The 26,883-nt window shown below is 40.1% G+C and overlaps 1 protein-coding gene across 1 annotated transcript; it reads right to left on the reverse strand.

Annotated features, from left to right (window-relative positions):
• Positions 1-645: 645 nt before the first annotated feature.
• LOC143297370 (uncharacterized) lies at positions 646-26,449 on the reverse strand. Its single transcript, XM_076609678.1, has 4 exons — positions 26,273-26,449; positions 25,269-25,495; positions 11,184-11,297; positions 646-7,587 (listed from the first exon to the last, which is right to left on the reverse strand). The coding sequence occupies exons 1-4, from the start codon at positions 26,433-26,435 to the stop codon at positions 5,380-5,382; spliced, it is 2,712 nt and encodes a 903-aa protein (XP_076465793.1). The 5' UTR covers positions 26,436-26,449; the 3' UTR covers positions 646-5,379.
• Positions 26,450-26,883: the final 434 nt, after the last annotated feature.

Raw genomic sequence — 26,883 nt, forward strand, 5'->3', positions numbered from 1 at the left:
TATTGTTTTCAGCAGCCAAAGAGGAGAGGTACCATTTGTACCCAGAATATCATTTTCAGATGAAACAAAAATTGCCAAAACTGGAAATGATGTCGGTGTAGAAAATGTGTGATCAGGTACATCAATAATTGTCCAAAACATCAAACTGAAGCTTTCAGAAATTAAAGCAAAGTTTGGAGATTTTATTTTGAAAAAATAACACCAAACACACATACATAAACAAAAAAAACAAAAAAAAGAAATTAAAACTTTCAGAAATAAAAACTAATGATTAGTCACTAGATTCTGGAAAAGGTAAAAAAAAAAAAAAAAAAGTTTTGCCATCGTCCCTGTCAACTAAAGAGTTCCAACGCAATTATGCAGATAAAAGTTCAGTGAAGAAAACGTTGCTCTGCAAAGTAGCTTCATGAATTTGAACAATGAATACATCTTGTGCTTGCCTGGAGACTTTAATGCTTTGCGTATGCAGAAATGTGAGCAAGCACAGATGATAACTGTAGTGGGACTTGCAAAGAAGGAATTTAATTATATTGGGACTGTCATGAAGTATGGGAGAAAAACAAAACAAAAAAAAACAGCAACAAAAAACCCAACCCACCATGGGAATAAACACCCCCCCGCCCCCACCTGAATCTGAACAGTTAAAGCATTCAGTTTTGCAGACTTCCTTCTATAAAGTTCTACACCTCCAAAATGCAGCCTTCTTACAAAATAAATCTACAAATGTTCCTCACACTAGTCCCAGTCACATCTGACTTGCTTATGTGAAAAGTAAAAGTCATGTGCCACTTAATGCCATAGATAGTCACAACAAACACATCCAATCGGCAAGAGATATAAAGGCTAAGCGCTTTTATGAAAAAAGGAATAATGGAATCATTAGCAACTACCAGTGCAATAACCACCCTTCCACCCCCAAACTACAGAATGCAAAACAAATGAACAGTTCATGTTTGGTTTCAGTTTGAAATGTTATAAAAGCAAGCAACCATCTTCACTCATGACTAAGTTTACAAAAAGCAGAATGACCAAGTGGACACAGCATTACACGAAAGCCAGGTGTTGTGTGTACTGAAAAAGCAGCTTCACTGAACAAATAAATCCTCAAGCCAGGGGTTTTGGTTTGATCTGTAAAAAAAGCCATACGACAGTGAATCAATAATCACTTGTTTCTTGTCCAGTACATGTATCAGCGAAATTTTACCTTTATCGAAAATGCTCTGGAGAACCCCCTACACACACACACACACAATCAATGAAATGTAAACTGTAAGGATTAAGGTATTTTTGGCAAGTACTGAAGTAGCTAAGAACCCACTGCAATAAGTCTAAAGTTCCTTTGGAAAAGCAATTGTTCCCCCCCCCCCCAAAAAAAAAAAAAACAAAAAAAAACCCACCACCACAAAAACAAACCAGGAAAAAAAAGGAAGGTAAATCTACAGCATTTGTGAGATACTGTCAAGTTCATGGATCAACCATACTAAACAAATTTTATCTACAGTATTTTCGGTTTCAAAACTACTTCCGCAGAGATCAAGAACTGATGAATGACTAGCAGAAACAACTTGAACACTTGTGCTTACCAGAGCTTGAACATAGTTATGTGCATTTCATCTAAGTTGCCTTGTCATTGGACGTTTTTAATGTGATGAAGCATAAAAAAAGGTAAGACTAAATGGAGTTGTAACTTTCAATTTTTATTATTTTTAATTACTTAAGTGCTCATCTGGAGATGTCCATGATCTGAAGACGTCTAGATAGCATCCTGGTGGTTGTTTTTTTAACACAGAAATATGTGTCGCTGAAGTTTTAAAAACGAGGAAGGATGCACTGCATGTATTAAATTAAACTTCCTAGAAATGAACACATCCTGGATGACAGCTTAGTCTGAAGCAAAGATTGTCTGCTGCAAAAAAAAGAGTTCTTTTCTTTCATTTTTTGGTCCAGAAACCAAGTTATTATGGACAAAAGTTATCTGTGCCTTTGTATGGGTGTAACAATGCATTTTTGATCACAATGTGCAGCATTAGAGTTACCATGTAAAAGCAGACAGGGACCCCCTACAATCGACTTGTAAAAGACTTTCAGAGTCCCTAGTACCTCCAAGAATTTTAACATCAGAAACTCCATAGCCATTATTCCCAGTACATCCCACTCCCCTTGATACATAGCTTCCTTGTTAAAAGGTTTTTCCTAGAAACTGTCCAGACCATGCTTACAGCGTGGTGGTGCTGGGGTGGGGTGGTGGAAGTGATAGGATGGAGTGTAAGGAAGGGAAATTTCTTACTCCCTTAAAAAAGGGAAGAGTAATCTTGACACAATGCAAATATACTATTTTATACAGTAATATTGATATGCCACTCCTATTTGTTACATTTAGTTTTAGCAGCAAAGAGATTTTTTTTTAGCAGTATAACAATTTGAGCACATCACAAAAGCCAAAGATGAAGCAATCTGGTTAAATGCAATGTCACTTAATATAATGTAACAGTTTTTCGGGACAATTGTAAAAACCGCACAATGGAAAAGGTAAGTGTGCTGGAAGCTTTACTTTCCAGCTGCCTCGAGTGACATTTCCATTTAGTCACAATAACACACATGCACACGTGACTTATGCACACGTCTGCCCAAGTATGCAAGCACAAGCATGAAGAGAAAAGGGCTCTGCAGCTGGTGTGCTGACATGCTACCTCAATAAGTAAGAATTTCAATCTATGATCTGCTTATCAAACATTGATATCAAATTTGATATCTTTAAAGCAATCAGTTTGTATCTGCCAGACATGAGAGCTAAAAAAAATCTCTGAAGTTCAGTACTAAAACACTCCCATGTTACTCTGAACTTTTGCATTCTTTCAAAAAATAAAAATTTGTGTACATTACTTATCAACCATGTGTGTGAAAACTGAAAAAAGCAGTCTAGTTCTGTGAAGTGAGTTCTGCATACTGGATTGAAAAAAAAAAGGGGGGGGGGGACAAGACAAATCAGACTTGCTCAAACGAGTCAAAGCCAGAAATCTTGATGAAAAGCTATTGTGGAACCTTGTGGTGTATGGTAATTCATTTAATTTACATCATACTGCTAATGCTATTCCTAAAGTACTGAAAGGTGTTTTTCACCCAACTTATTACTGAAGAAAGAGTTCTAAACTTTGCTCAGGAGAAAAAAAGAAAAAGCCATAGCTGTATTTTTCCTTTTTTTCAGCTCCACTTGCACAAGTTCCAGATCATGAAATGAAAGAGCATGTTTTGCTTGCCTTGTTTACAACTGACTCTGTAATGAAACACTTGCTCATGCATATTAAACAAAATATATATATATATATATACATACACTTTTTAAAGGGAGTAATTACTGTGGTAAAACTGAAAAAAAAAAAAGAAAAAAAATCCATACTCTGGATACCGTGACGAGGACTAGTGGGCATTTATGTGGACTGCATTTTCTAATTTTTTTCCTTTGCCCTCACAAATCATAACAAAATGAGTGGTGCAACATCAATAATAATCTAAAATTAAAAAAAGAAAAAAAGGGAGGACGGGAGAGAAAACAAAACAAAATATAGGCTATTGTGTTCATTAAAATCTCTCTATATACGCGTACAATTAAAATGGAGAACATGGACATGATATTGTGTACTTAAAAAGATTATCTCCCACCACGTTTAAAGCATGACAATACTAATACTATATCTTGGTACTTCTAGGAACTAAACTTTGTCAGAAAAATCTGAAAAATCCAACAGCAACTACGGCAATCCTAACCTTCACCTCAGTTGTGAAATGATTCAATTTCAAACCAAACTGCCGACTGAAGTGTTTGGTTTATCTGCTGCATGAATGAAATGCCGTAGAAAATATTCCAGATTCCAGTCTTAGATCAAAGTTCTAATCATGGACTGACTTTCCCACACAGGCACACTCACACATATGCATATACAAACAGTACATATTACACACATAGGTAGAGATCATCAAAACTATTACAATACGTGAATTCACTGTTGACAGAACAGAGCCAACACCTAACTTCTCAATGAAACATTGAACCACCAAGATACACATTTAAAAAAAAAAAGAAAATAGAAAAGAAAAACAAAGGCGAAAGAATACTGTTTTTATTCAGGGGTGCCTAAAGGAATTTTACTCCAATTCAGTATGAACGTTTCAAGGTCAGCATCCATCAAACTGGTAGTTTCTCTTTTGGCAAAGACACAGGTTCCCCCGTGGACTAAATAGCAACCTTTGTGACTAGACATTGTGAACCCTGTCATCTTAACTGGTCAGCTGCCACATTCATTCCATCACCATTCTCCTACTACTGCCTGCAGGAAACTAAGGACATGGCAATTCCGGGGTGACATCCATGTTGAAGAAACTGCTTCCACAGATTTTTTTTATCAGCCAACTGCTGTCTTGAAGGACAGTAGGAGGAGGATAAATGTGATCAACATGTCCCCTCCACATCCCACTCCCTCTCTTGAAATACCTGTAATATATATTTGGAAGACATGGCCTTTACTATGGTCATATAAATGAATAATCATTATGATGACGTTCCACTCTGATCTGAATCCTTTTAATATCCATCAGGGGTATTCTGAACATGATGATATGAAGCCAAGAAAATATTTATACATCCAGACCACAATTCACCTGATCACAATAACCACTGTGACGGGGACTTTCTTTACTGACCCAAACAAATAGGTCAGTAGGGTTAAACCTTTTGGATATTCTGAGCAAATGACTGTGTGAACTGTTTAAGACAAACCTAAAACATCTGCAACTGCTTCTTGATCAGTCTTGGCAAGTGGGCTTTGATCAGATACGTGATATCTGTAAGTACACTTTGATGATTGATAGGCTGCAGGTATAATCTTCTGTCATCACATCCGTCAGGAACAAGGCATATCAACACAACAGTCCCCTTTTCCTGGCTCCACTTTGGGCACAACCAGCAGCAGACTAGCTGTCTTGGGAAAACGTCCACAACACACCAGACAGCACCTTCAGTGTCACTTGGGTTAGATTCTTCTCCTGAAGAACACTCCCCCCCCAGGCCCCCCACTGCCCCCCCAACAAAAAAAACAAAAACAAAAAAGCACCCTGATCATATCAAGTGATCATATCACCAACGGCAAAACAGCATCATCTGATAATGTCATCAGAACAGTCAATCACACAATTCACATTCTCATTCACTGAAACACGGTCCATTGCCACAGGACAGACCATACCACCTCCTGACACGGGGGGGATGCCTGCCTGCCTCACTCCATCAGACCCAAGTCCTCAAGGTCTAACTCCTCCCTTTAAATCACAAAACTCTCCACAAAGACAAAGGTGGTTGGGGGTGGGGGGGCTACCCTGCCTGCCTCACCCCAACAGCCCCAGGTCCCCTAACTCTTCCTTTATGAGGTCCACCAGGTCATCCACAAACTCTTTGGCCACGAAGCACAAGTCAAAGGAATACTTTCCCTCAGTCAACCTGAGGCACCCTGCAGCACACATGAGGTCAGCGATCTCCTGCACCACGTCAGGGTTGGTGATAGCATTGATCTTCGCTTGGATGGTGAGGAGGTCACCCAGCCTGTAGCCGTTGTCAGCCCGCTCCCACACCTGCCACACCTTGCCGTTCTCCTCCTGGCCAGGGCTCAGGCCATTCACCACCGTGGCTTCTCCGTCTCCAGCAGGTGGGGTTGCAGCCGTTGGTTGTGGGGGATGAGGGGGGGTGTCCTTGGCATCCATGTCCTCCTCCTCCTCGTCAGGCTCTGAAGGGACATCATCCACCTGGATGTCCTTTGGTCTGTCATCGTCCTCGCTGTCTGAGGATAATGATATTGATGAGTCAGAGATTTCTCCTTCCTCTTCTGAACTAAACCTTCTCATCTTGGAAGGCTTGGTGGCCACGATGTGTTTGGTGGTGGCTTTGTACACAACTGGTGGTGGTGGTGGGGCAGTGACTGGTGGGGGTGAGGGTGGCCGTGCCTGTGGCTGAGGGGCTGGCTCCGGACTTTTCTTCTGCACACTTGGACTTTTCTTCTGCGCACTTGGACTTTTCTTCTGCGCACCTGGACTTTTCTTCTGCGCACTCGGACTTTTCTTCTGCACACTCTTCTTGCCTTTGGTGAGCGGCTCTGGGGCAGTAGGCTTCTTTTTGGCCTCCTGCTGCTCTGTTGGTGTCGCTGGTTTTTCCACTTTTCTTTTCCTTTCTTTGGCCTTAGAGGCAGCCGCCAGGGGATCTTTTGCCGGTTCCTTGCTTTTCTTTGACGGTGCCTTCCTCTTCTTACTGGCTTCTCCACTGGGTGAGGTCACTTTCACTGAGGACCCCGAGTGGTGGGATGATTTTGATGATGGCGACAACGATCGCAATGGAGGTGTCCTTTTTTTCGTTTTCGACTTTGCCTTTGATTTTTCTTTTCCTGCAGTTTCATTTAATTCTTCCATCAGGGAGTCGATTTCGAAGCGTTTTGAATCATCCTCATCATCAGTGAACATGAGACTTGATTCTGTTGACACCACAGAACTGCTGGAGCATGAACTGTAACTACGAGTCCTCTTATTGGGGGTATATGACTTTTCCTTTTTTTCTTTGTGTTTAGGGGCATGTTTTGAGTATGTTTCAGATTTTTTGGACAAATGGGATTGTTTGTGTTCAGTTTCACCCTGCACTTTGGGCGTGGAAGATTTAAAATCGTCTTTTTTATGCTGTTGACTGGATTTCGACTCATGCTTGTGACTAGACTTGCTGCTGGAATGTTCAGAGTGTGACTTCCCCGAGTCTGACTTGGTGCTCTTTTGCCGTTTGGAAGAGGAGGACAATGGGGATTCACCCTTTCTCTTCACACCTGAGCTTTCCTCTGAGGGAGGATGGCTTGAGAAATGTTTAATCCCACTGCTGCTGTCTGTCTCCTTGGTCGACCGGTCTTTGTCTCTGTGAGCTTTCTTGTGCCCATCTTTGGAACTGTCCTTCTTGCTCTCCTTGCTGCTGGAGTGTTTGCTGCTTGGTGTGTCTTTACTGACCCCTTCCGAGCCTTCTTTATTGGAATTTTTAGATCCTGAGTATTCTTTACTGCCCCCTTCGGAAGACTTCCCATTAAACCCGTCTCTACTGGATCCCCCTTCAGACCCCTCCTTACTACCACCGCTTTTACCACTGGGCATGTCTTTACTGGAGCTCTCTGAGGTTTCTTTCTCTTTCACTGAACTTTTGTTTTTGTTCGAGGATTTCGAAACAGATGACGAGCTTAAATGTTTTTTCTCCTTCCCTTCTCTGTGTGAGGAGCTGGACTTGCGAGATGATGACAAGTCTTTGTCCTTGTCCCTTTGACTAGACGAACTGTCCTTGTGCCGGTCACTTTCTTTTCTCTCCGTCGTCAATGACGACTCTTTATGATTTGAGGAGCTGTCCTTGGACTCCTTCTGAGTGCTGTCTTTGGAGGCTGAGCTGCTGTTACCGATGTCCTTGCCACCATGACCGTAAAGGCGTGAGGAACTTGAAGTGTCCCCCTTGTGTTCCTTCTCTGACTGTGAGGAGTGGGAGATGGAAGGGGACCGCTTCCCTTTACCTCCCTTTTCTTTGTCCTGAAACAGGTCACACCAGTCAATTAAAACCACAGAAATGTCACTTGCTTAGAAAAAAAAGAAAAAGAAAAAAAGTCTGACTTCAAACAGATCATTACAGTTTCAAACAGAGTAAAGGGGGGGAGGAATGGGGAGACAGTGATGGAGACAGAGAAGGAGCAAGGGAAGCAGGTTTAATAATGTTCAATGTCTCCAGTATGAAACCAGGATATTGTCTATGGTCACTGCAGCTGCAGTTTTGAAAAAATAAATCTGAAAAATCAAACTTACACTACGTTATAAAAGAGACATTACTACAATGATAATCCAGTATACATATTTTTGGACTAGGCAAGAGTCTGACAAGGCCACAAGCTGTTATTCACATATTTCATGTTTGAACTCTCTCCAGATGACAGAATACGTGAGCATTCCTATATAAATGTATTCGGATTCGGACGTTTCAGTTTCAGTAGCTCAAGGAGGCGTCACTGCGTTCGGACAAATCCATATACGCTACACCACATCTGCCAAGCAGAAGCCTGACCAGCGGCGTAGCCCAACGCGCTTACGATTCGGACGACAGAATGGAATAGCATTTTCCAAAATAAAAATCCATCATGCGCTGTACACGTGATTAGGTGATTAGCCAAGCACAGTGTGCTATTCTGGGTCACTCCACAACCAAATGGTATGATTGGCCAGCCTGTCATGTGTGGTTTGTCTCGAACACATGCTGACAAAGTCACTGACTGGTCGCCTGCTCGCGTGCAAACTTGTTAGCAAATGGCATCTGAAGTGGGTTCTTCTCAAAATGTTGCGAAGCAAACAAGGCAGCGACGGCAACGTTTTAGTGTTGCCAAAGTACTTGAAATGCTACAAACTGAAAGACCGGACATTGAAGAGGTGGATGATGAAGAAGAAAGTGAATTAAGTGCAGAAAGTGAACATGGGTATGATGATTCGGGGTGAAAAATTGGCATTATTTTCTACATAATAGCAAAACTGTAAAAATAAGATGAGAACTTTGATTTAAAAAAATTTTTTTATATGTAATAGCCCAACACGTAATGAACCAGTTCTGAAAGTTTCATTTTCTTACGCTGAATTTTGTATTTTTTTGTAATTCTTTTCCAAACCCTTACAAATGGGCCATCTGCGGGGAAAAGCAAGGGAGAAAACTTGCTGTCCCGAGTGAGTTAATCAGGGCTTCCTACAGTTGGTTTGCTTATGGAGTCCACAGGACTCCCATTCAGGCATTTTAAATTCAGAGTCCTCATGTGGTTCTAGCGACTCTAGTCGCAGGTCAAGAAACCATTCTTTCATCCAAACACATCACACACTGCTTTACAATCACTGAATCGGTTCACACGCACACACTAACACACTGAATGAGTGAAAGAGATAGACACACTCACAAACAATCTCTCAGAGATAGAGAGATACACAAGCACAGAGAAAGACAGAGAGATACACATGCACACACACACATGAGAGAGAATGTTATAATTAATGTTGTTATTTATATTTACATTGTTATAGGTTAATACTTGTTGATATGCATATACATATTCTCCTTCCCATGACACCTCATTCAATACACACCACAATCTCTTTAGACCTTTTTCTTATAATATACTTTTCCTCTGATACATAACATGAATATTTTTTTACACTAATATTCACATGCATTCCCTTTCCTTTATCCACTTCTTTACTCCTTTCCGTCTAAAAACACTTATAGTGAATAGACGTTAAACTGAAGATAAAACATGAGAGAGAGAGAGAGAGAGAGAGAGAGAGAGAGATGCGCACAGACACACACACACATCCCACTCATCCCTCCTCTCACACACGCACATACACACACACACCCCGCTCATCCCCCCTCCCCTCCTCTCTCTCTTTCACGCACACACACACACACACACAGTGAACCACTGAAAATGAAAAGCTGTAAAAGGACGATTTTTTTTAAAGTTTGTCGATCCTGTCACAAATGCATCTACTTCCCAGGAGTCGCATGATGACCTGGTTGTGAATTTCACAGAAGTCCTGTACTTCATTACATGTGCGTCTTCATCGTACTGCAGCCATTTGATTTCTTACTCCCATGAACTTTGATAAGTGCGGCTTTTCTTTTTCGGTGATCCGTCCCCTTTTGAAGCTGGCTGATCGATGTTGGTCGATTCAGAATCAGCCTTATCGTCTTGTTTGCATTTTGGAGCATCAAGCCATGATAGTGGAGGCATTCTGATTTTGAACTGTATCGCAGAATATTCGACAAGCCTCGTTTTGAGTGTACAGGAAATGGACATTTTCTGTAAAGGGAGACGAGATGAAAGTAATGAATTCTACAGCAGTCGATTCCGCAAAGATAAGATCCTGACTGAAAACTTGTGAAACAAGAAGCGAACACTGTTATCTAACCATGCTCGTTCACCTTTCGATTAACACCAATTTCATAGTGCATCCTACGGACTCCTTAGCCGAAACTGTAGTGCGCCCTCTCTCATTTTAGAGAGTCAGGGACGCAAATGTGTGCGTTAATGGAAACCCTGTTTAATAGTGACATCTTTATCAAGTGGTCCACAATCAGTATCTACATAACCATATCTGATTAAGACCAGATCATACACATCATTAATGATTAAACACACACAGAGCAGGCATGCAAGGAGAGTGTGCTGTGCCTATTCTTGCTCATACAAATTACACACTAGCACACACACACACACACACTCATACACAGAGAAAAACAAATAAGTTGCCCACAACTGTAAGCTCACCCCTAATAAAATAAGACCACCCCCTCCCCCCGCAAGCTTCCACATCTGAGCAGAACCATATAATAATACATTCACAATCCCCACTCTATTTTCACCAGAGCACACACACATACAGTAACACACACACACACACACACACACACACACACACAGTGGCAAACACTAACTTCATCACTGATTTTCTCCCTGTTTGCCTCACACCATCTCCAACAACCCACCTCTTTTCTGAGTGATCAATGAATGTGTCCTGCTCAAATAACACAACCCTAGATATACAGTCGCTACATCTAATGAGGCCAACACAAAGCCACATGTCATGTGTCTCTGACACAGATACACATGGTGATGACAGAGAAATTCCAGAATTGTACCCATTCTCGTGAGTCCATCATATGACTGAAAATACTCCCAGCCTTCAAAGGGCAAAACATCACATGGACAGCTTTCACAACTGAACGGTATCATGTTGCAAACAGAAGCACATGATATTTTTGTTTCTCCCTGACGCAAATTCTAGCCATCAGCATTTCACAACCAAACGGCAACAAACTACATTCCAGAAGACATGATATTTTGATTTTTCAGCTCTTCTCTTTTTTTTTTTCTTTTTTTTTTTCATCCTTGTGAAGTTTTGTTTTGTTTTGAATTTCTAAGTGTAATACTCTCTGCCTTTCTGCCTTTAATCTTTACAGTATAATGTAGATTTACTTACCTGATGCACACACACACATTTTATCCATTATCTCTTCAGAGTGGACTGCATCTCACTAACTACTCTGATCAGAGATAACTAAGGCAGGAAAGGTTGGAGAGAATGCCTGTGCATACCTTTTGCTTGATCTTCTGCTTGGGACTGGAGGAGGTCTTAATGGGAAGTCCGAACAGCTCAGTGAAAGGCTGTGACACCGCTTGGCCCACCGTGTTCATGGCCAAACTGCTTTCCTGTGACACACAAACAGCAACAATAATGATCAACATCGTCGTCATAAAGCATTTATATCGCACTGAATTTTGTGCAGAGACGAACTGAAGCACTTTCTACCGATCACTGTCATTAACACACACACACAACAGTCTCTGAAGGATGAAAGACATAACTTTAAAAGTCAGAGACCGTCTAGACAGGAAAGAAAGGGTGCATGTGGAGGGGTGGGGCTATTTCCGAAACAGGTGGGATCAGGCGCAGCACAAACACAGCCTGCTCAGAGACAGGTTGTCGCACTGGAGGCGAGGAAACTACCGGCATCATGTCTGTCATGTTTCTTTGTGCATGGATACAAAAGCACGTGCAAACATAACATGTATTGTCAAAGGAACATGGAGGTTAGTAAAACACAGAAAAAAGTCAAACCACCTTCTACTCACAAACGCCAATGTTCTTTCCAACCTAACCCACCCCAGCCCACCCCATCACCCACCCATGCTCACCCAGTTGCTTAATAAAAAATTAATAAATAAATAAATTGAATTTAAAAAAGGAGAGAGAAAAAGCAACAAAAATCAAGAAATTTCCTATACACTCTAAAGTGTAAAAAACACAGACCAGTCTTACAAATCAACCAACACATCAGCCTTTTTTTTTTTTTCAAATGAAAACCATCCACATGCGGAACATCAGAAAGAAAATCTTGCTGTGCTGTGCACAATATACAGCAAGTCTGTGAAACCTTACGGCATGACCTCACAGAACAGACCAAAATAAACCATCACACAATATGACACACACAAAATCCGACAATGTACACATATACATTATTTGTATTGGGAAACACAAAACAAGCAGAAGGTGCAGAGGGAAGGAGTGGAGGGGGTGCGGGGGCAGGGCGGGGTGTGGGGAAGCAAGGGGAGGGAAGAAAATCAATACCACAGCCCATCAGCAACACTGTCCATGTTCACTGTTTAATGGGTACTGTACTTGTTGGGTACAGCACCCGATTCTGACACGACCACACACGCCCTGCAGCACCAGGAAATAAAGGGTACCATACTTGTTGGGTACAGCACCCGATTCTGACACGACCACACACGCCCTGCAGCACCAGGAAATAAAGGGTACCATACTTGTTGGGTACAGTACCCGATTCTGACACCACCTCACATGCCCTGCGGCACAAGGAAATAAAGGGTACTTGTTGGGTACAGTACCCAATTCTGACACCACCTCACATGCCCTGCGGCACCAGGAAATAAAGGGTACTTGTTGGGTACAGTACCCGATTCTGACACCACCTCACATGCCCTGCGGCACCAGGAAATAAAGGGTACCGTACTTGTTGGGTACAGTACCCAATTCTGACACCACCTCACAAGCCCTGCGGCACCAGGAAATAAAGGGTACTTGTTGGGTACAGTACCCGATTCTGACACCACCTCACATGCCCTGCGACACCAGGAAATGTGCTCAAAAGGGTACCATACTTGTTGGGTACAGTACTTGAATGATTCTGACACAACCTCACATGCTCTGCGCCACCAGGAAATGTGTGCAACACTGTCATGAACAGGAGGAGAGGCAAAAGGAAATGAATTTCAAAACTTCACAAGATGGGGCAATACACACACATACTCTCTCTCACTCTCACACACACACACACACACACACACACAGAGGATCATCTCTGTGAGCAGTGTACGCAGCACAACTAAAATGCCACATGCACTCTTCACACACATGCACATGTGTGCTTGGTGACCTCCTATCATACAGCCGCTTTCTCTTTGTGTGTACTCTGAGGGTGGTCAGCCAATCATCAGGAATGGACACAAAAAATCCAAAGTGCTCTGTACTCATGCTGTGTTCCCACAATCTTGAGAGGAGTGACCACAAAACATACGCGCAAAGGAACAGAATCCTAAAGGCCACACGTATACTCTCTCACAATCTCTTAACTCTTTCCATACGAACGGCGAAAGACACGACGTTAACAGCGTTTCACCCCAATTACCATCATCAAAATATTGCTAGCGGAAGGCTCTTATACTGAAGAGGTGAATGTTGACAAAGAATACCACAATTCTGACGACGGAAGCTAAAGGTTGGGTCATTCAGACACCCACTGGACATCCGTGGGGTCTGTGTAGAGGAGAAGAGAGGACTGGCCGTACTGAGTGAGTTAAACAAGTTCACAGGCTTGAAAATGTCTGTGTGGTAAAAGAGTGTGTGTGTGTGTGCATGCATCACTCTGTATGTGCTTCTTTATCCTTACAAAAATCACACACACATGTAAAAATATATAGTAAACACATACATCTACACACACACACACAAAGATAAAGAGTTTCTAAGACACACTGGGAAGTCAAACTTTGGAAAGATAAGTAACTGACATGAAATATACACCAACAGCAAACAACAACTGGCCAAACCCAGCCAGACGACACAGTCAACACTTAGTACTAGCTGCACCATGCCACCACAAAGACTCACAAGACATAAGAAAGACAAACATCTGGCTCTTCACAAGTTCTAATAGCTGTACCACACCACCACAGAGACTCATTTACACGACATAAGAAAGAACTCGGATAAGCTGATCAGTCTGCTGCCAAGGAAACCACCGTCATCGAGGCCAGTTCAGTAATCACCCCTCACAACCAGCAGTCACAAGGTGGTACCACCCGACCCTTCCTTCCTGCGCAGGTATCTTTTGTTACCATGGTCAGCTTACAGTGAGTTACAGTCATGCTACAGGCAGGATTTCACACAGCTCTTCCGCCCCAGTGCTGCCAGTCTAGTGGACAGAGCACATAAGTGAGAAGCCAGTGATGGAGTGATTTTTTTCTTCCTTCCAAACAATATGAAGTGGTCCAGTTGTGTGCGCACACACACACACATCCTACATGAACGTAAACACACACACACACGATGGACACAAACGTGGAGTGACAAAAGCACTGGACAATGTCCCATAGCTCTTAGGTCCCCGGTTCCAATCCGCAATACCTGGTGGGCTGAGGGTGCAGGTTTTTTTGTCTTCGACATGAACAAGACTGTACACCTGCCAGAGTTTCAACCCCCCTGTCATGGCTACTCACTTGCAAAACAAAAACACAACTTAGATCCTACAATACCCGTCTGTTCAGGGGGCTAGAAAACCAAACACACCCTGAATGCACCTACTCCCCAAATGGTGCATGGATGCCTACTTGGCTGGGAATAAAGTCTAACAAGTAAAAGCTAACTTCTTGTTGTTGTTTTTTTTAATTGTTTTTCAAATGCAGAGCCTTTCCTTGAATGGTATTGGTCAAGGGTATTATCAAAACTCTGAGACTTTTCCAGCCCAGGAAGTGGTTCTCTCATTTTTTCCAAATACTTTTCCAGACTTTGATGACTGCAAACCCTGAATAAATAACAATGCACCCTACCCTTGTCAAATTTGATCAAATATGTTTGGATTAACACTGTCAACAAAAAAAACAACAACAACACATGTCCTTATAGATCAATACTGCTGAACTTAAAAGAATCCAGTCAGCCCTGTCTGCACTGATGAAAGAAACACAGAGCCAGCAAAGAAACAGTATACTTTCCACTGACCCAATGCCAGAACATCACAATATAACGATCTATAATTAGATATTTCAAATATTGATTTAAGCCCCTGCCCCCATACCACAGAAGAAAAAATTCCCACTGATTGCTTGTTGCCAAGTAACTGTCTGACACACTTTCACCAACTTTGTTTCAACCCTGAATCAAACTTTTTTTGAGTGAGGGTGGGGGGAAAAAAAAAGAAAAAAAAAGAGGGTTTGGGGTGGGGGACAGAAAGAAAAAAAGAAAGAATTTCTCAGTTACTTTGAAGTGTTAGCTTTGTACTTTTGACTGCCTGGAAAACAAAACCAATAATGATACTGCGAGAAGCAACCCAACAGCTGCAGTTGGTCTTTCTTTGCCATCCAGTGAACACACACACAGACACACATTTTATGTCAGGAGGACATTTTTTTTTTTTTTTATGACTGTGATCTTTCATATGATGCTTGTAAAAGCAACATAAAAGAGATGATATACTTCAAACAAATGGAGGTTTGATACACACTGAAATTTTGTTTTAACCATGTCAAATTTCTTTTATTTTCCCCCCATCATTCAACTAACACAGAATGAGTACTGATAATCAATTCCAATTCATTTTAAGTTTGATAACATAAAGTTGATTTATTCTTTCTTTCTTTCTTTCTCTTTTTAAAGGTTCCCATAAACTATTTGAAGTTCATGGCAGAGTTGGAGTTCTGATCCAGTGTTCACCTATGATCAGGGTTCAAGTTCCCATTTCCACATGGTCTTAGTGTTGGATCCCTGGGAAAGTACTGGACTCCATTTTTCATCACTTCACTCAGGTGTATATATGGGAGCCCAATTTCAGTTGGGTAAAGTTAAAATGGTGAAAGGAGATGATTGGGCCCTGCCTTCCAATGCCAAGCCCTAGATACTGTACATACAAATTCACTGCGAGACCTTTAACATTAACCTCTCTCTCTCTCTCTCTCATCAAATATCCAGTCGAGTTTCTTGAAGTCAACGTCATAACACACACACCTGCAGTGTGACACCTCTCTTCGATTTCATCCTTTTTTACTTTCTGGAGTGAAAACGAAAATGACACTCATGCATACAAAGATAGAGAGGCCAGAGGTCAGAGAGGTAGGTGACAGGGAGAGAGGAAAAGACACAGAGAGAATGATATCTATAGACAGACTGACCGAAAAGTAAACTCGTCAAACCCTCCACTCTCCTTCGCTTCAGGCGTCCAAAGAGCTTCAGATCAATAGCGAAATAAAAAAACAACAGACACAGCTTTAGTGGCCCCAAAGGCCAAAAGCAAGGATAATATCCGCAGAATGAAAGGCAGCAGACAAGAAGGGCGGCAAGATTACCAAGCTGACATCTTCACCATGGCAACAATTTACACACACACAACCAGACAGCTATGCTGCTGACAGTCTGATGTAGCCGGATGTGCGTGTACATGTTGGCAGAATTTTTACCTTTGATTCTACATTTCTATTAAAAAAAATCTTTCTTTTTTTTTCAGATGACAGAGTATTGTTTAATGCAGATAAGTTTTTAATTAGTTGGTCCGGCCTGAGATGGCTCTGCACAACCAGCTGGACAATAAAGCAACAACGTCAAAAGTAAATATTTAAAGTGTTCTTTTTCCTCCCACCTTTTGCTGTCATGGATGTTTTAATCTACAAATTATTATTCTAAGCTGTGTACCATTTTCTTCTCCTAAAGAACTTTCAGTCAAAGAGCTGAATGACACGTCTTCAACACAGAAGAAACTTGCACAATTTGTAATCTCAGCAATTTTCCTTTACTGGTAGGGCAGCCCTTAGCCTGGTAACACATGAACAAGCAATGTCAAGTCACTTGAAATATGCATGCACTGAACAGTTCATGTACCCTCCGACCAAGGCTTACAAACCAGTTACATTAGACTTGGTGACTCACCTGAGACACAATGCACACTGAAGAGAGAGAAAGAGAGTGAGACAGCGAGAGAGAAAGGGAGGAAAGTCCGTCACCAGGGATTAATGGCAATACAGACTTTGAAACTGGCAATGAAATAAACTCTGAAGGTGGCTAGGTTTTAGACCAGGGACAGGGAAACACCACCACCACTCCCACCCCAAAATATTCAAACACACAACCAACCAAGGTAACAGGTTGAGGATGAAGCCAGGTCAGAGCAGAAGGCGGATGTATATTGTCTGATAATAGATGTGTGTCCACCCCCAACATCCTCTGCTCACACTTGTTTCAATCACACAATAAATCAGTGCCAGTTTCACCCACAGTGACTTCATGAGGATGCTAATGTGTGTAAACTGGTCTTTAATATTATGACATGATACAGCACTGATGCAAGGGAGAAAAAGTGGAGATGAGGGAAGAGAGAGAGAAATAAGGATATGGAGAGATTGGGGTTAAGTGAGAGAAACTGCATGCACACACACAAACTATGCACACAGAGAGAGTGAGAGCGAGTGAGCGAGTGAGAGAGAGATGGAGAGAGAAAGAGAACTCAAAAAGATTTTAGAAGATTTTAGGCATGACCTATTCTTCTGATCTGTCCTTGCTCTTCTACATGATACATCCACTGAAAATAGCGCACAAATATATATGAAAAAGAAAGAAAAATGATCTTGAGAGAGAGAGAGAGAGAGAGAGAGAGAGAGAGAGAGAGAGAGTGAGAGACAGTGGACAGAGTACAGAAAGAGAGCACACATAAACACCCGCTTGATGAAGTCATCATATGTTGAAGCAGAACAGAAACAAGGAACAAAGACGAACTATCATGACGGCATGTAATTCTTCGTCAAAGAGTAAGATAAACCTAGTTAATCAAATAATAAACCTGACAAGAAATATTAAATTTCACCACAAGCAAGAAAACATAAAATGGATTGATTGATATGGATACTTACACAGTACACATCCTCGGTCACATACCAGGCTCTATGCAGTTTACAAATACAGTCATTTGCACAAGAGGCTGCCTGCCTGGGTAGAGTTGACTAAGAGCTGCCTTTCGGTGCTCATCATGTGATCATTCCTGTGTCAGGCTTCAGTCATACACACACATGACTATTGTAAACCAAACTATAGGATATATATCAAACAGAAAAAATCAACAACCACAAAACACTCCTATTTTCCTTCAAGAACAACAACTCAACTGAAGAAGGAAATAACGTTTTCCCTGCAAGCACTTTTTCCGTTCATCTAGGATGAATGAACCAGCCAGACTCGGAAGTCTGCAGAAAACCTGTGCCCACATAGCCAAATCACCGCCTAAATAGGCTCTGCATCAGTGTGTGCGGATCAAACCTAATACACTGACCAGCAGATAATCATCACTCCCCTGATTAGTGGCGGCTGCCGACAGCAGTGGTGATCAACTGTCATAGCAATGTTCCATTAACTGAACATAATGAGCTGAAAGCTTTTTCAGTGGAGCCTGCATCATGTTCTTGTCTTGGTTGTTTGTTAGTCTGTCTGAGGGCTGCTGTGTATGTATGTTTTTCCTCCTCCGCTTTTATTCTTATTCATGTATTCATTAGTTTGGTGTGGTTATTAATCAAAGAGTATAAAAGTATCTCTTGTAGTTGTACTGCTAATGTCTTCATATCTCTCTCCTTTTTTTGCCCTTTTAAATTCTTCTTTTTTTTCTTTTTTGAAATATCAAAAAAAATTTTTTAGGGGTTCAGGGGGTAGAGTGGGAGGGGAGTAACCAGTTATTTCCATTATCAAAACACTCATTCATTTAAACATCCGCATCTTGCTACTATAAATTTTTTAAACATACAACTATACTACTACTAACTAGTAATTAGTATAAACACCATAAAGAAGTGGAGAAAGAGATGGCGATGAAGAACTGGATGAGGTTGATCTTACATGATATAAGGAGAAAGAGATATAGGGAGGGAGGAAGGAAGGAAGGGAGCGAAGGAGAGAGAGAGAGAGAGAGAGAGTGGGGTGTGGGAGGGCAATGGCTGGTGAAATGACACATTCATTCAATCCATCACCATTTCCATTCCTGACATCCTGTTCCATTTGAAACAGAAATCTGCTAAGGTTACACATACTACAAAACAGAACAAATTTGTACAATATATAACAACATTATCATTATTTTCAAATAATTAAAAATTTAAATGAATTGTAGTTTGTACAATGTCAGAATATGACAGACAACTGTGTCTATTTCGAGCAACAGCAGCCATGCTCTGGCAAATTATTACCAACTTCTACCTTCAGGCAAATGCTTCAGTGTCCCAAAACTCAAAACAAACAGAACTAAAAACAGCTTTATTCCAACTGTGATTATTGCATGTGTGTGACTGTGATCACGGTATGTAGGATTTACTGTTGCCATTCGAGTTTTATGTTTTCCATTCAATACAATGAATGACTGTGATTTTCATATAAATATATATCTCTTATGATGAGTTATGTGTTTTACACCACAAATCAATTTCTAGGGTTGCAAGTAGAGAGACCAACCCAAGCCTCAAATCTTTTTTTTCCCCCCCTCTGCCCAGATGAAAGCCTGAAACTATCATGTGGGGGCTCAATGAATCAGAGAATCAAGCCTGAACACTGTGACCATGTTATTTTCTCAACACAGTGATTTGGGAGAGTATGACTGTGAAATGTGAGAAAATTTTTTTTTTAAAAAGGACAGATATAAGGAAGAAATGTAACCTGCATAGCACTGAAACACAATTTCAAAGAAAAGATCTGGCACCCATCTGTACATTCACAGAGGATGGGTCAGATGCAGTATCCAGCACAGCATTAGCAAACGGTCTACAAATGGGTAAAAATGGGAAATGCATCAGCGCAAAACAATAGCAAAGTTATTTTTTAAGCAAAACATAGCACATACCCCTTCTTCAGTTCTTGTTATGAAACCTACCCCCACTATAATACTGAAGCTACACACACACACACACACTACAAGCTGTTTTGTGTGTTGGAACACTTTGTCTTGTCAGCGTTTTCTTTCCACTGGATCCATATATGATATTCTTCAATCTGACCACGTGTCATGCAGAAACACACACCTGCAGTGTCAATCTTTCTGCGCCATTTCTCTATTCTAAATTGGATTTCATTTTCATCTTCAGCCATTCGAATCAATTTCCACTCACACTATTCTCGCCCTTTTTTTTTATCAAGACTTAGCTGTCAAGCTTCGTCAAAACTTTTTAATGCTGAACATCACTGTCACAATGTTCAACTCAGTGAATGCTGAGAACGAGCCAACATGATTAACTCCCATGGTTTCCAACAAATGGCAACAAGCGCATGTATATGACACATCTGCTTAACCCACTGACTTCTATAACTATTTGTAATTTTTGCAAGGAAATCACCAACCGAAAAAAAAAATCAAGTAACTGATAAAAAAAATTAAAGTAATGATGAAAAGTGTGTAAAAAGTATAGATTTTCTTGAAAGAAAATGAATGGAGAATACAATTCGCATATTATGTTCAATGTTGACAGGATGAGATAACTACCAATCAGGGGAAGATAACTAAGAATTTTTTTTTTTTTTTAAACACTAAAAAAAAATTAAAAAAAAACAACCCCACACACAATATATCATCCAAATACAAAAACAACCCCCCCCCCCACCCACACACACACAATATATCATCCAACCCCCCCCCCCCCACACACACACACACACCCACTAAACACTATACATAAAGTGATGATAACCCCCCCCCCCCCCTCCAAAAAATAAACACCATCACACAATATTACAACACAAAAGCTCATAGTAAACAATACTTCTGCTTGAAGCTTTCATCTGGAGTGTTTCTGTAAATAAAAACACTAAAACTAAAGTTTCATTCTTTCAAGCAAAAGTAAAATACTGTGGGGTTTTTTGTTGTTGTTTTTTACACCCAATTCCAAAATGACACTGTCCCCTGCCTGTCAATGTACTTTGTAGCATGTAATAATCATCAGGATAACCTGGATAATCTCTTCAGTTGATCAACATTACTTTCATTTTCTATTATGTTTTCGTACTTGCTATTGTCAAAATCAAACAAGATTTAAACCCCTTTGCACTGTACATCCTGGCAGCCATGTTGATAAGCCTAACAACTTTTGGCTTTACAAAAAAAATAATTAAAAATAAAAATAAAAAAATAAAAAAGCCCAAACTTGAGAAAGAAAGAGAGATCTGAGAAAATAAGCAATTAGTCACAAAAAAAAGAAAAACTTAACATAAACACCAAACACAAGCTTTCCACCTTGTTTCTATTCACCCCTACCCTTCAATCTGACTGTAAATATATATATATGTGGATCATTTCTCTAAAAAAACAAAAAACCAAGAACATACAACTTCCGATCACTACTCGCATGCCAACTTCCACAAGATTCAAATGCTTCCTTTCAAAACAGGCACTCCAGTATAAAGGAAAAGAAAGTTTCCACATCCACTTTTCCTAACACTCCACCCATCCGTATTGATTCCCAACAGCACACTGTGAACCAAGCAGCTGCCACCTTTCTGACAGTGACACAGCCCATGACTGACAAAGCTCCAGTGACAACCAGCTGGTAACTTAACCACAGTGTTTACCTACCCCCTCCCCCAGGTAGGAAGGAAGAAGAGCACGTGCTCGCGCATCACCCAACCAACAATAACAGTTCTTGGAGACAAGTGTCGGCTTGGGAATATCCCTCAGGGATAATCAATACATGATTGACTGTCTGGGTCTCTCACTCTCTCCCTCTCTCTCTAGCTCTGAGGATGGCAGCATGGAAAAGATTTAAAAAAAAAAAAAAATGTTTTTCTTTGGAAGTCACTTTTTATTGTATACTATTGTCTTGGTCTGGTAGTGTACATGTAGCTGTATGTGCATTGCATGTTCATGCATTTTCATTCTGATGCCCTGAGTGCCAAGGCTGTGAGTGTGCATACACACACAATGCTTGCGTGTGGCTGTGAGGTTAAATCGAGAAGTGACAGATGGAGAGAGAATGGGAGGAGGAAGAGAGGGAGGGAAAGAGAGAGCAGGGCAGGAGCCAGAGAGAGAGAGTGAGTGAGAGAGAGAAAACAAACATGCATCAATTCATTGAATTTTAAGTAGTGGTTTTTTAAGTATGGGAAAAGATCTTGTGAGGAACACTTAAAAACAGTTAAATAAATTACACTTAAAAACAGTTAAATAAATTACCTGTACATACGAGTGTTGAAAAAAACAACAGAAGTGGGAAGTAGAAGGATACTGAGAATTAGAACAGCAAGGTGATGCAGACTGAAACTATAAAAAAAAAAGAAATAATAATAATAAAATAATAATAAAAAAATAAAATAAAATTTTTAAAAAACCCAACAAACTTGAGGACAGAAAAGATGTCAGGAAATCGCACAGAAGTACTACATTTTCAGTTCCAAGGAGGTGTCAAAGCAAAAGGACAGATCTATCCAAATATATTTACACATCGTCTTAAAAACAAAAAACCACCAAACAAACAAAAAAAATAAAACCAGGAGCAGATGCTGGATCATCACATAAAAATGCAATGGTCAAGCCTTGAGAGGAATGCCAAACCTAGAATTTACAATTATGACAAAACAAAGTGCAAAAAGTGGTGGCTAATCACACACTTATGGGATGTTTATTTATTTACAGAAGCCTGGCTGAAAGAGTTAACTGGTTTGATGATTTTATTTCAATGATGGATGCTGCCATGCTTGAAGATAAAGAAATTATTATGTTCGGTATTAAAATTTAAAATTCCAAAAGCAAGTCACAAAACCATTGAATATAGACGTTTCAAGAATTTTAACAGATACTTTTTTTGCATGATTTACATTCTTCTCCACTTTCTCATGTATATCAATACACCGATCCTGAAAAAGCTTTAGATTTTTGGATAAGAACCTTTAACAATATTTATAGTAAGCACGCACCACTCAGGACTAAACAGGTGAAACACTGTATGTTACCTCCATCGATTTCTAAAGAAATCAGAAATGAAATGCACCTTAGGGATCTTCTAAAACCAATAAATCAAGATTTTTTTTTTTTTTAAAGAAGAAAAAAAAAACATAAGTGAATTCAATGCAATGAAAAGCTATGCACAAGTATTACCAACAGAAAGTGACCAACAAAAAAAAAAAAAGACTCAAGATCTATATAGACTATTTGGGATGCCATTAACAGACTAACAAGGGTTATAGTACTTATACTAAATCACAAACTAGTACCAACCATAACCTCAGATACTCAGAGAGAGAGAGAGAGAGAGAGAGTGTGTGTGTGTGTGTGTGTGTGTGTGTGTGAAAACTGGTGGGATGGTGTTTGATTGTGAAGGAAGGACTGGTGTTTTCTCCGTTGGGTCTTTAGGTTTTTTTTGGTTTTGTTCTTGTTTTTGTTTTTGTGTGTGTGTGTGCATGTTTGCGTGTGTGTGTGTGCGTTTCATGCTTTCTTTCTTTCTTTTTTTTTTTTTTTGCTTTGGGTGGAATGACTGTGAATGGTGGAATAATGGGAAAATATTGATGTATTTTCATTGTGTTTTGATTTGTTCTTCTTTTTGCTCATTTTCCCTTCTTTAGCTTTATTCCTTCTTTAGGGTGAGGGCTGGATGTAAAAAAAGCATGTTACTTGCTTATCTACTACCCTCGATAAAAAAGATTTTGTCTTTTGTCTTGTCTTATGGGGCTGAGAATGGGAGAAAGAGAGAGAGAGAGAGAGACAGAGAGGTCAGGAAGAGAGGGAAGCAGGCAGACAACAGCAAACAGATGTACAAATGAAGTTAATGTCTACTGCAACTTGCACAACAAAGACATCCATAGGAAAGCAATCATCAATGAAGTTCTAGGTTACCACCTAACGTCCCTTACCAACACTCGCAGGCAGGGAAAAGTCCGGTGAATAACTGGTGCAGAGCGATTCATTTCAAGGGAAGTAACCTCACTTAACAACAGAACAGTGGTCAGCTGAGTTTGATCCCTTGAATGGCAACTCCACAACTGTGTTACAACAGTTTGGCATCTATACCCCATAAGACCCATTTTACCGAAGTTGAAAGGCTAAAGGCCGCATACACATGTTTTGCCTTTTAAAAACTGAATCAATGCTTTAACTCTTGTAATCCTAAGTAAAACAAAGTAATTTCCAAGCAGTGAAGGCTGAAAGAGTATTAAGTCACTCAGAAAAACAATCGGTGAAAATGTGTTTCTGGATGGACTGTCATCAATTTTTCATGTGAATATGCTGCGAACTGATTACTGAACATATATAAACTGAATAAAAGTTGTTAATTGGTAATGTGGCAAAAAAAACAAAACAGGGCTGAAAATAGAGTTTGAGACAAAAGATCCTCATCCAGCAGTTTTTGTGACAACCTATACTACTACTTCTGCATTCGTGAGCTGTAACTCTCACGTTCACTCGTATGTACAGAAGTGGGCTTTTACGTGTATGACCGTTTTAACTCCACCATGAAGGCAGACATACTCCGCTTTCAGGGGTGACCACATATACAAAAGCTCATCACTGTCTTCTTTGAGCTGACGCTTTAGTTCTTTCTGAGCGTAAGTTAAAGAAAGCAATTTTGGTTGTTTTAGTACACCACGATCACATAACTACGGTGCCCGACATTTTGCTGAACAAGTGGGCGATCAGACACACTGTGGCAGTAATCCAATGAAATTGTTCAAATAAAGGACTGCCTCAAGATGCAGATCAGATTTCTAGCTATCAATAGAATCTAGAAAGATTTCCCAAGCTACAGCTACCTGTAGTTTTGTCAGTAAACTCCATGCAAACCAGGGAAAAGTCAGAATATTTCGCTGACGAGTCATCTCATCATTGTGGCAGCGAAGCGTACACTGTTGTGCTGATGAGTCATCTTGTCATACAAGCAAACTAGGGGTTAAACAAAAACCACCACCATCACCACAACCACCCACCTTTCTAAAACATTCCACAAACCCCATGCACTATCCTTTTTTCAACTTCATGATCGGACACACCCCAAACAATCCACAGCAGGGTTCATGCAAAATTAGAAAACTTAAAAAAAAAAAAAAGTTAAAACCCTATCAAACATTGTATTCTGAATGCCAGTGCATCTTGAATGAATCATCATCTACAGCAAGGATGAAAACTACCAATTCGGTTCGAAAGATCATTCAGGATCTGGTTTTTTTTAATCAATTTTTTTTTAAATAATAATTTCAAAATTCAATTTCAGTTGTAACATTCTGCAGTTGCTATTTTGTAAAACTATTAAAAAAAATTTTTTTTAATTCTTTTTTTTTTTTTAATTGATCACTGACAGAAACAGAAACTGTTTAAACTCTGCATGAACCCTGCACTGTCAACCAATCACTCCAAATGCACAACACAAACAAATCATACTCACTGCTCCAGCCTTGAACAGCTTCTGTCTGAAGTCCTCAGCAGGGTTTCTGAACTTGAGCTTCTCCAGTCTGCAGTTCGTGACAGGTGGGGCTCCAGGGGCGTTCAAGAAGAGGTCATACTCAAACGATATCTTCTTCGAGGGGTTCTTGTTGCGGAAGTATATTTCTATAACCATTACAAACCCTGCGTACCCACTTTCACTTATTTCATAAGGGGGATCGTAGACAACTGGAACACAAAAAAAACACCAAAACACAACAGATGTAATTTAATCTGTCTGTTCATTTCTACTCATGTTAATTCTTCAAGGTTTTTCGTTTCATGTTTGCATAAGTCCTTAAAAAGGAAAACACTGATCAGTTCTGACCCCTTGATGACTGCTGATTAGTCAGCATTTCACAAAAACATTTGTTACCGTAAGTGGTAAGACAGTGCAAACACTTCAACAGTTCATCAAGCACATGTCAAGATATTTTTTGGCTTATGGGACTGCACCAACCATTTCAAGACATGAACAGATTATATCTCTGACAGAAATTTTTTTTTACTACTGCTAGTACCACTAGACAGCAGTGTTTTGCTATTCATTCCTCTGCCCTACTTTAACTGAAGTTCGGCTGTCAACTGGTGAATAAAAACCTTAAATGTAAGTTTTCAAATATTTAAACATAAGTTATATTCAATTACTTCAAATGACAAAAAAGTGAGTGAAATTACAATAGAACATACAAATTGAACAATACTTACAACTCAGCAGAATAAAATTGTGTCAAAGTAATCAATCTAAACAGGAGAGGATGCATGTCAGCTAAAACATCCAACTGATATGCTTATTGACTTAACTGATAAAATTTCATGATAAACAGTTTGACATGTGTACAAATATGCTCACACACTTCTGATAAAGTGCTGATAAAGTGACAAACAAACACAGACTCCACTCTTGTTAATCCACAACACATGGTCTAGACAACAAGAGCACACACCACAATCACAGTCTGTTACCTCGTTTGGGATTTTTGAAGGTTTCGTGGAGATAGAAAATAACCTTTTCTACGAACAGGGGCAACTCAACCCCACTCTGACCACGGACAAACATGGTCCAGTCATGCGTAAAGCCATTGGGGGATGCTTTATCCTTGAAGCCCGCCCTGTGGCCAAGTTCCATGTTTACTGTCACCAATTCCTGTCATGAGGAAAACCAAATCACACATTTATTTCAATTGCAGTCAGCATAGATTAACTAAACAGCATTTCCTGCTGAAAAACAAACGGATCAGTTAACTGATTCTTAAACAGAACACTTAAGTGGATTTTATAATGACTGGAAACATTCTGCTGAGCCACAACAGTACCACCAAACTTTGTATACAAAAGCAAATACAAAAAAACCCCAAAACACGCTTGATTGTTTACTTTTTTCCATACAGGTATGTTTATTTATCACATGCACTGAACACAAAATACCAATTCTGATGTGAAAATGTCTATGAAAACATTTATATATGAAATACAAAAATTGTATAATATATATATATATATATATATACATATACACACTACATAGTATATAAATCATAATACACTCTTAATAATTTTCACACTGTCATCTTTTA

Source organism: Babylonia areolata, chromosome 22, assembly GCF_041734735.1.
Source record: "Babylonia areolata isolate BAREFJ2019XMU chromosome 22, ASM4173473v1, whole genome shotgun sequence".
NCBI classification, from domain to species: Eukaryota; Metazoa; Mollusca; class Gastropoda; order Neogastropoda; family Buccinidae; genus Babylonia; species Babylonia areolata.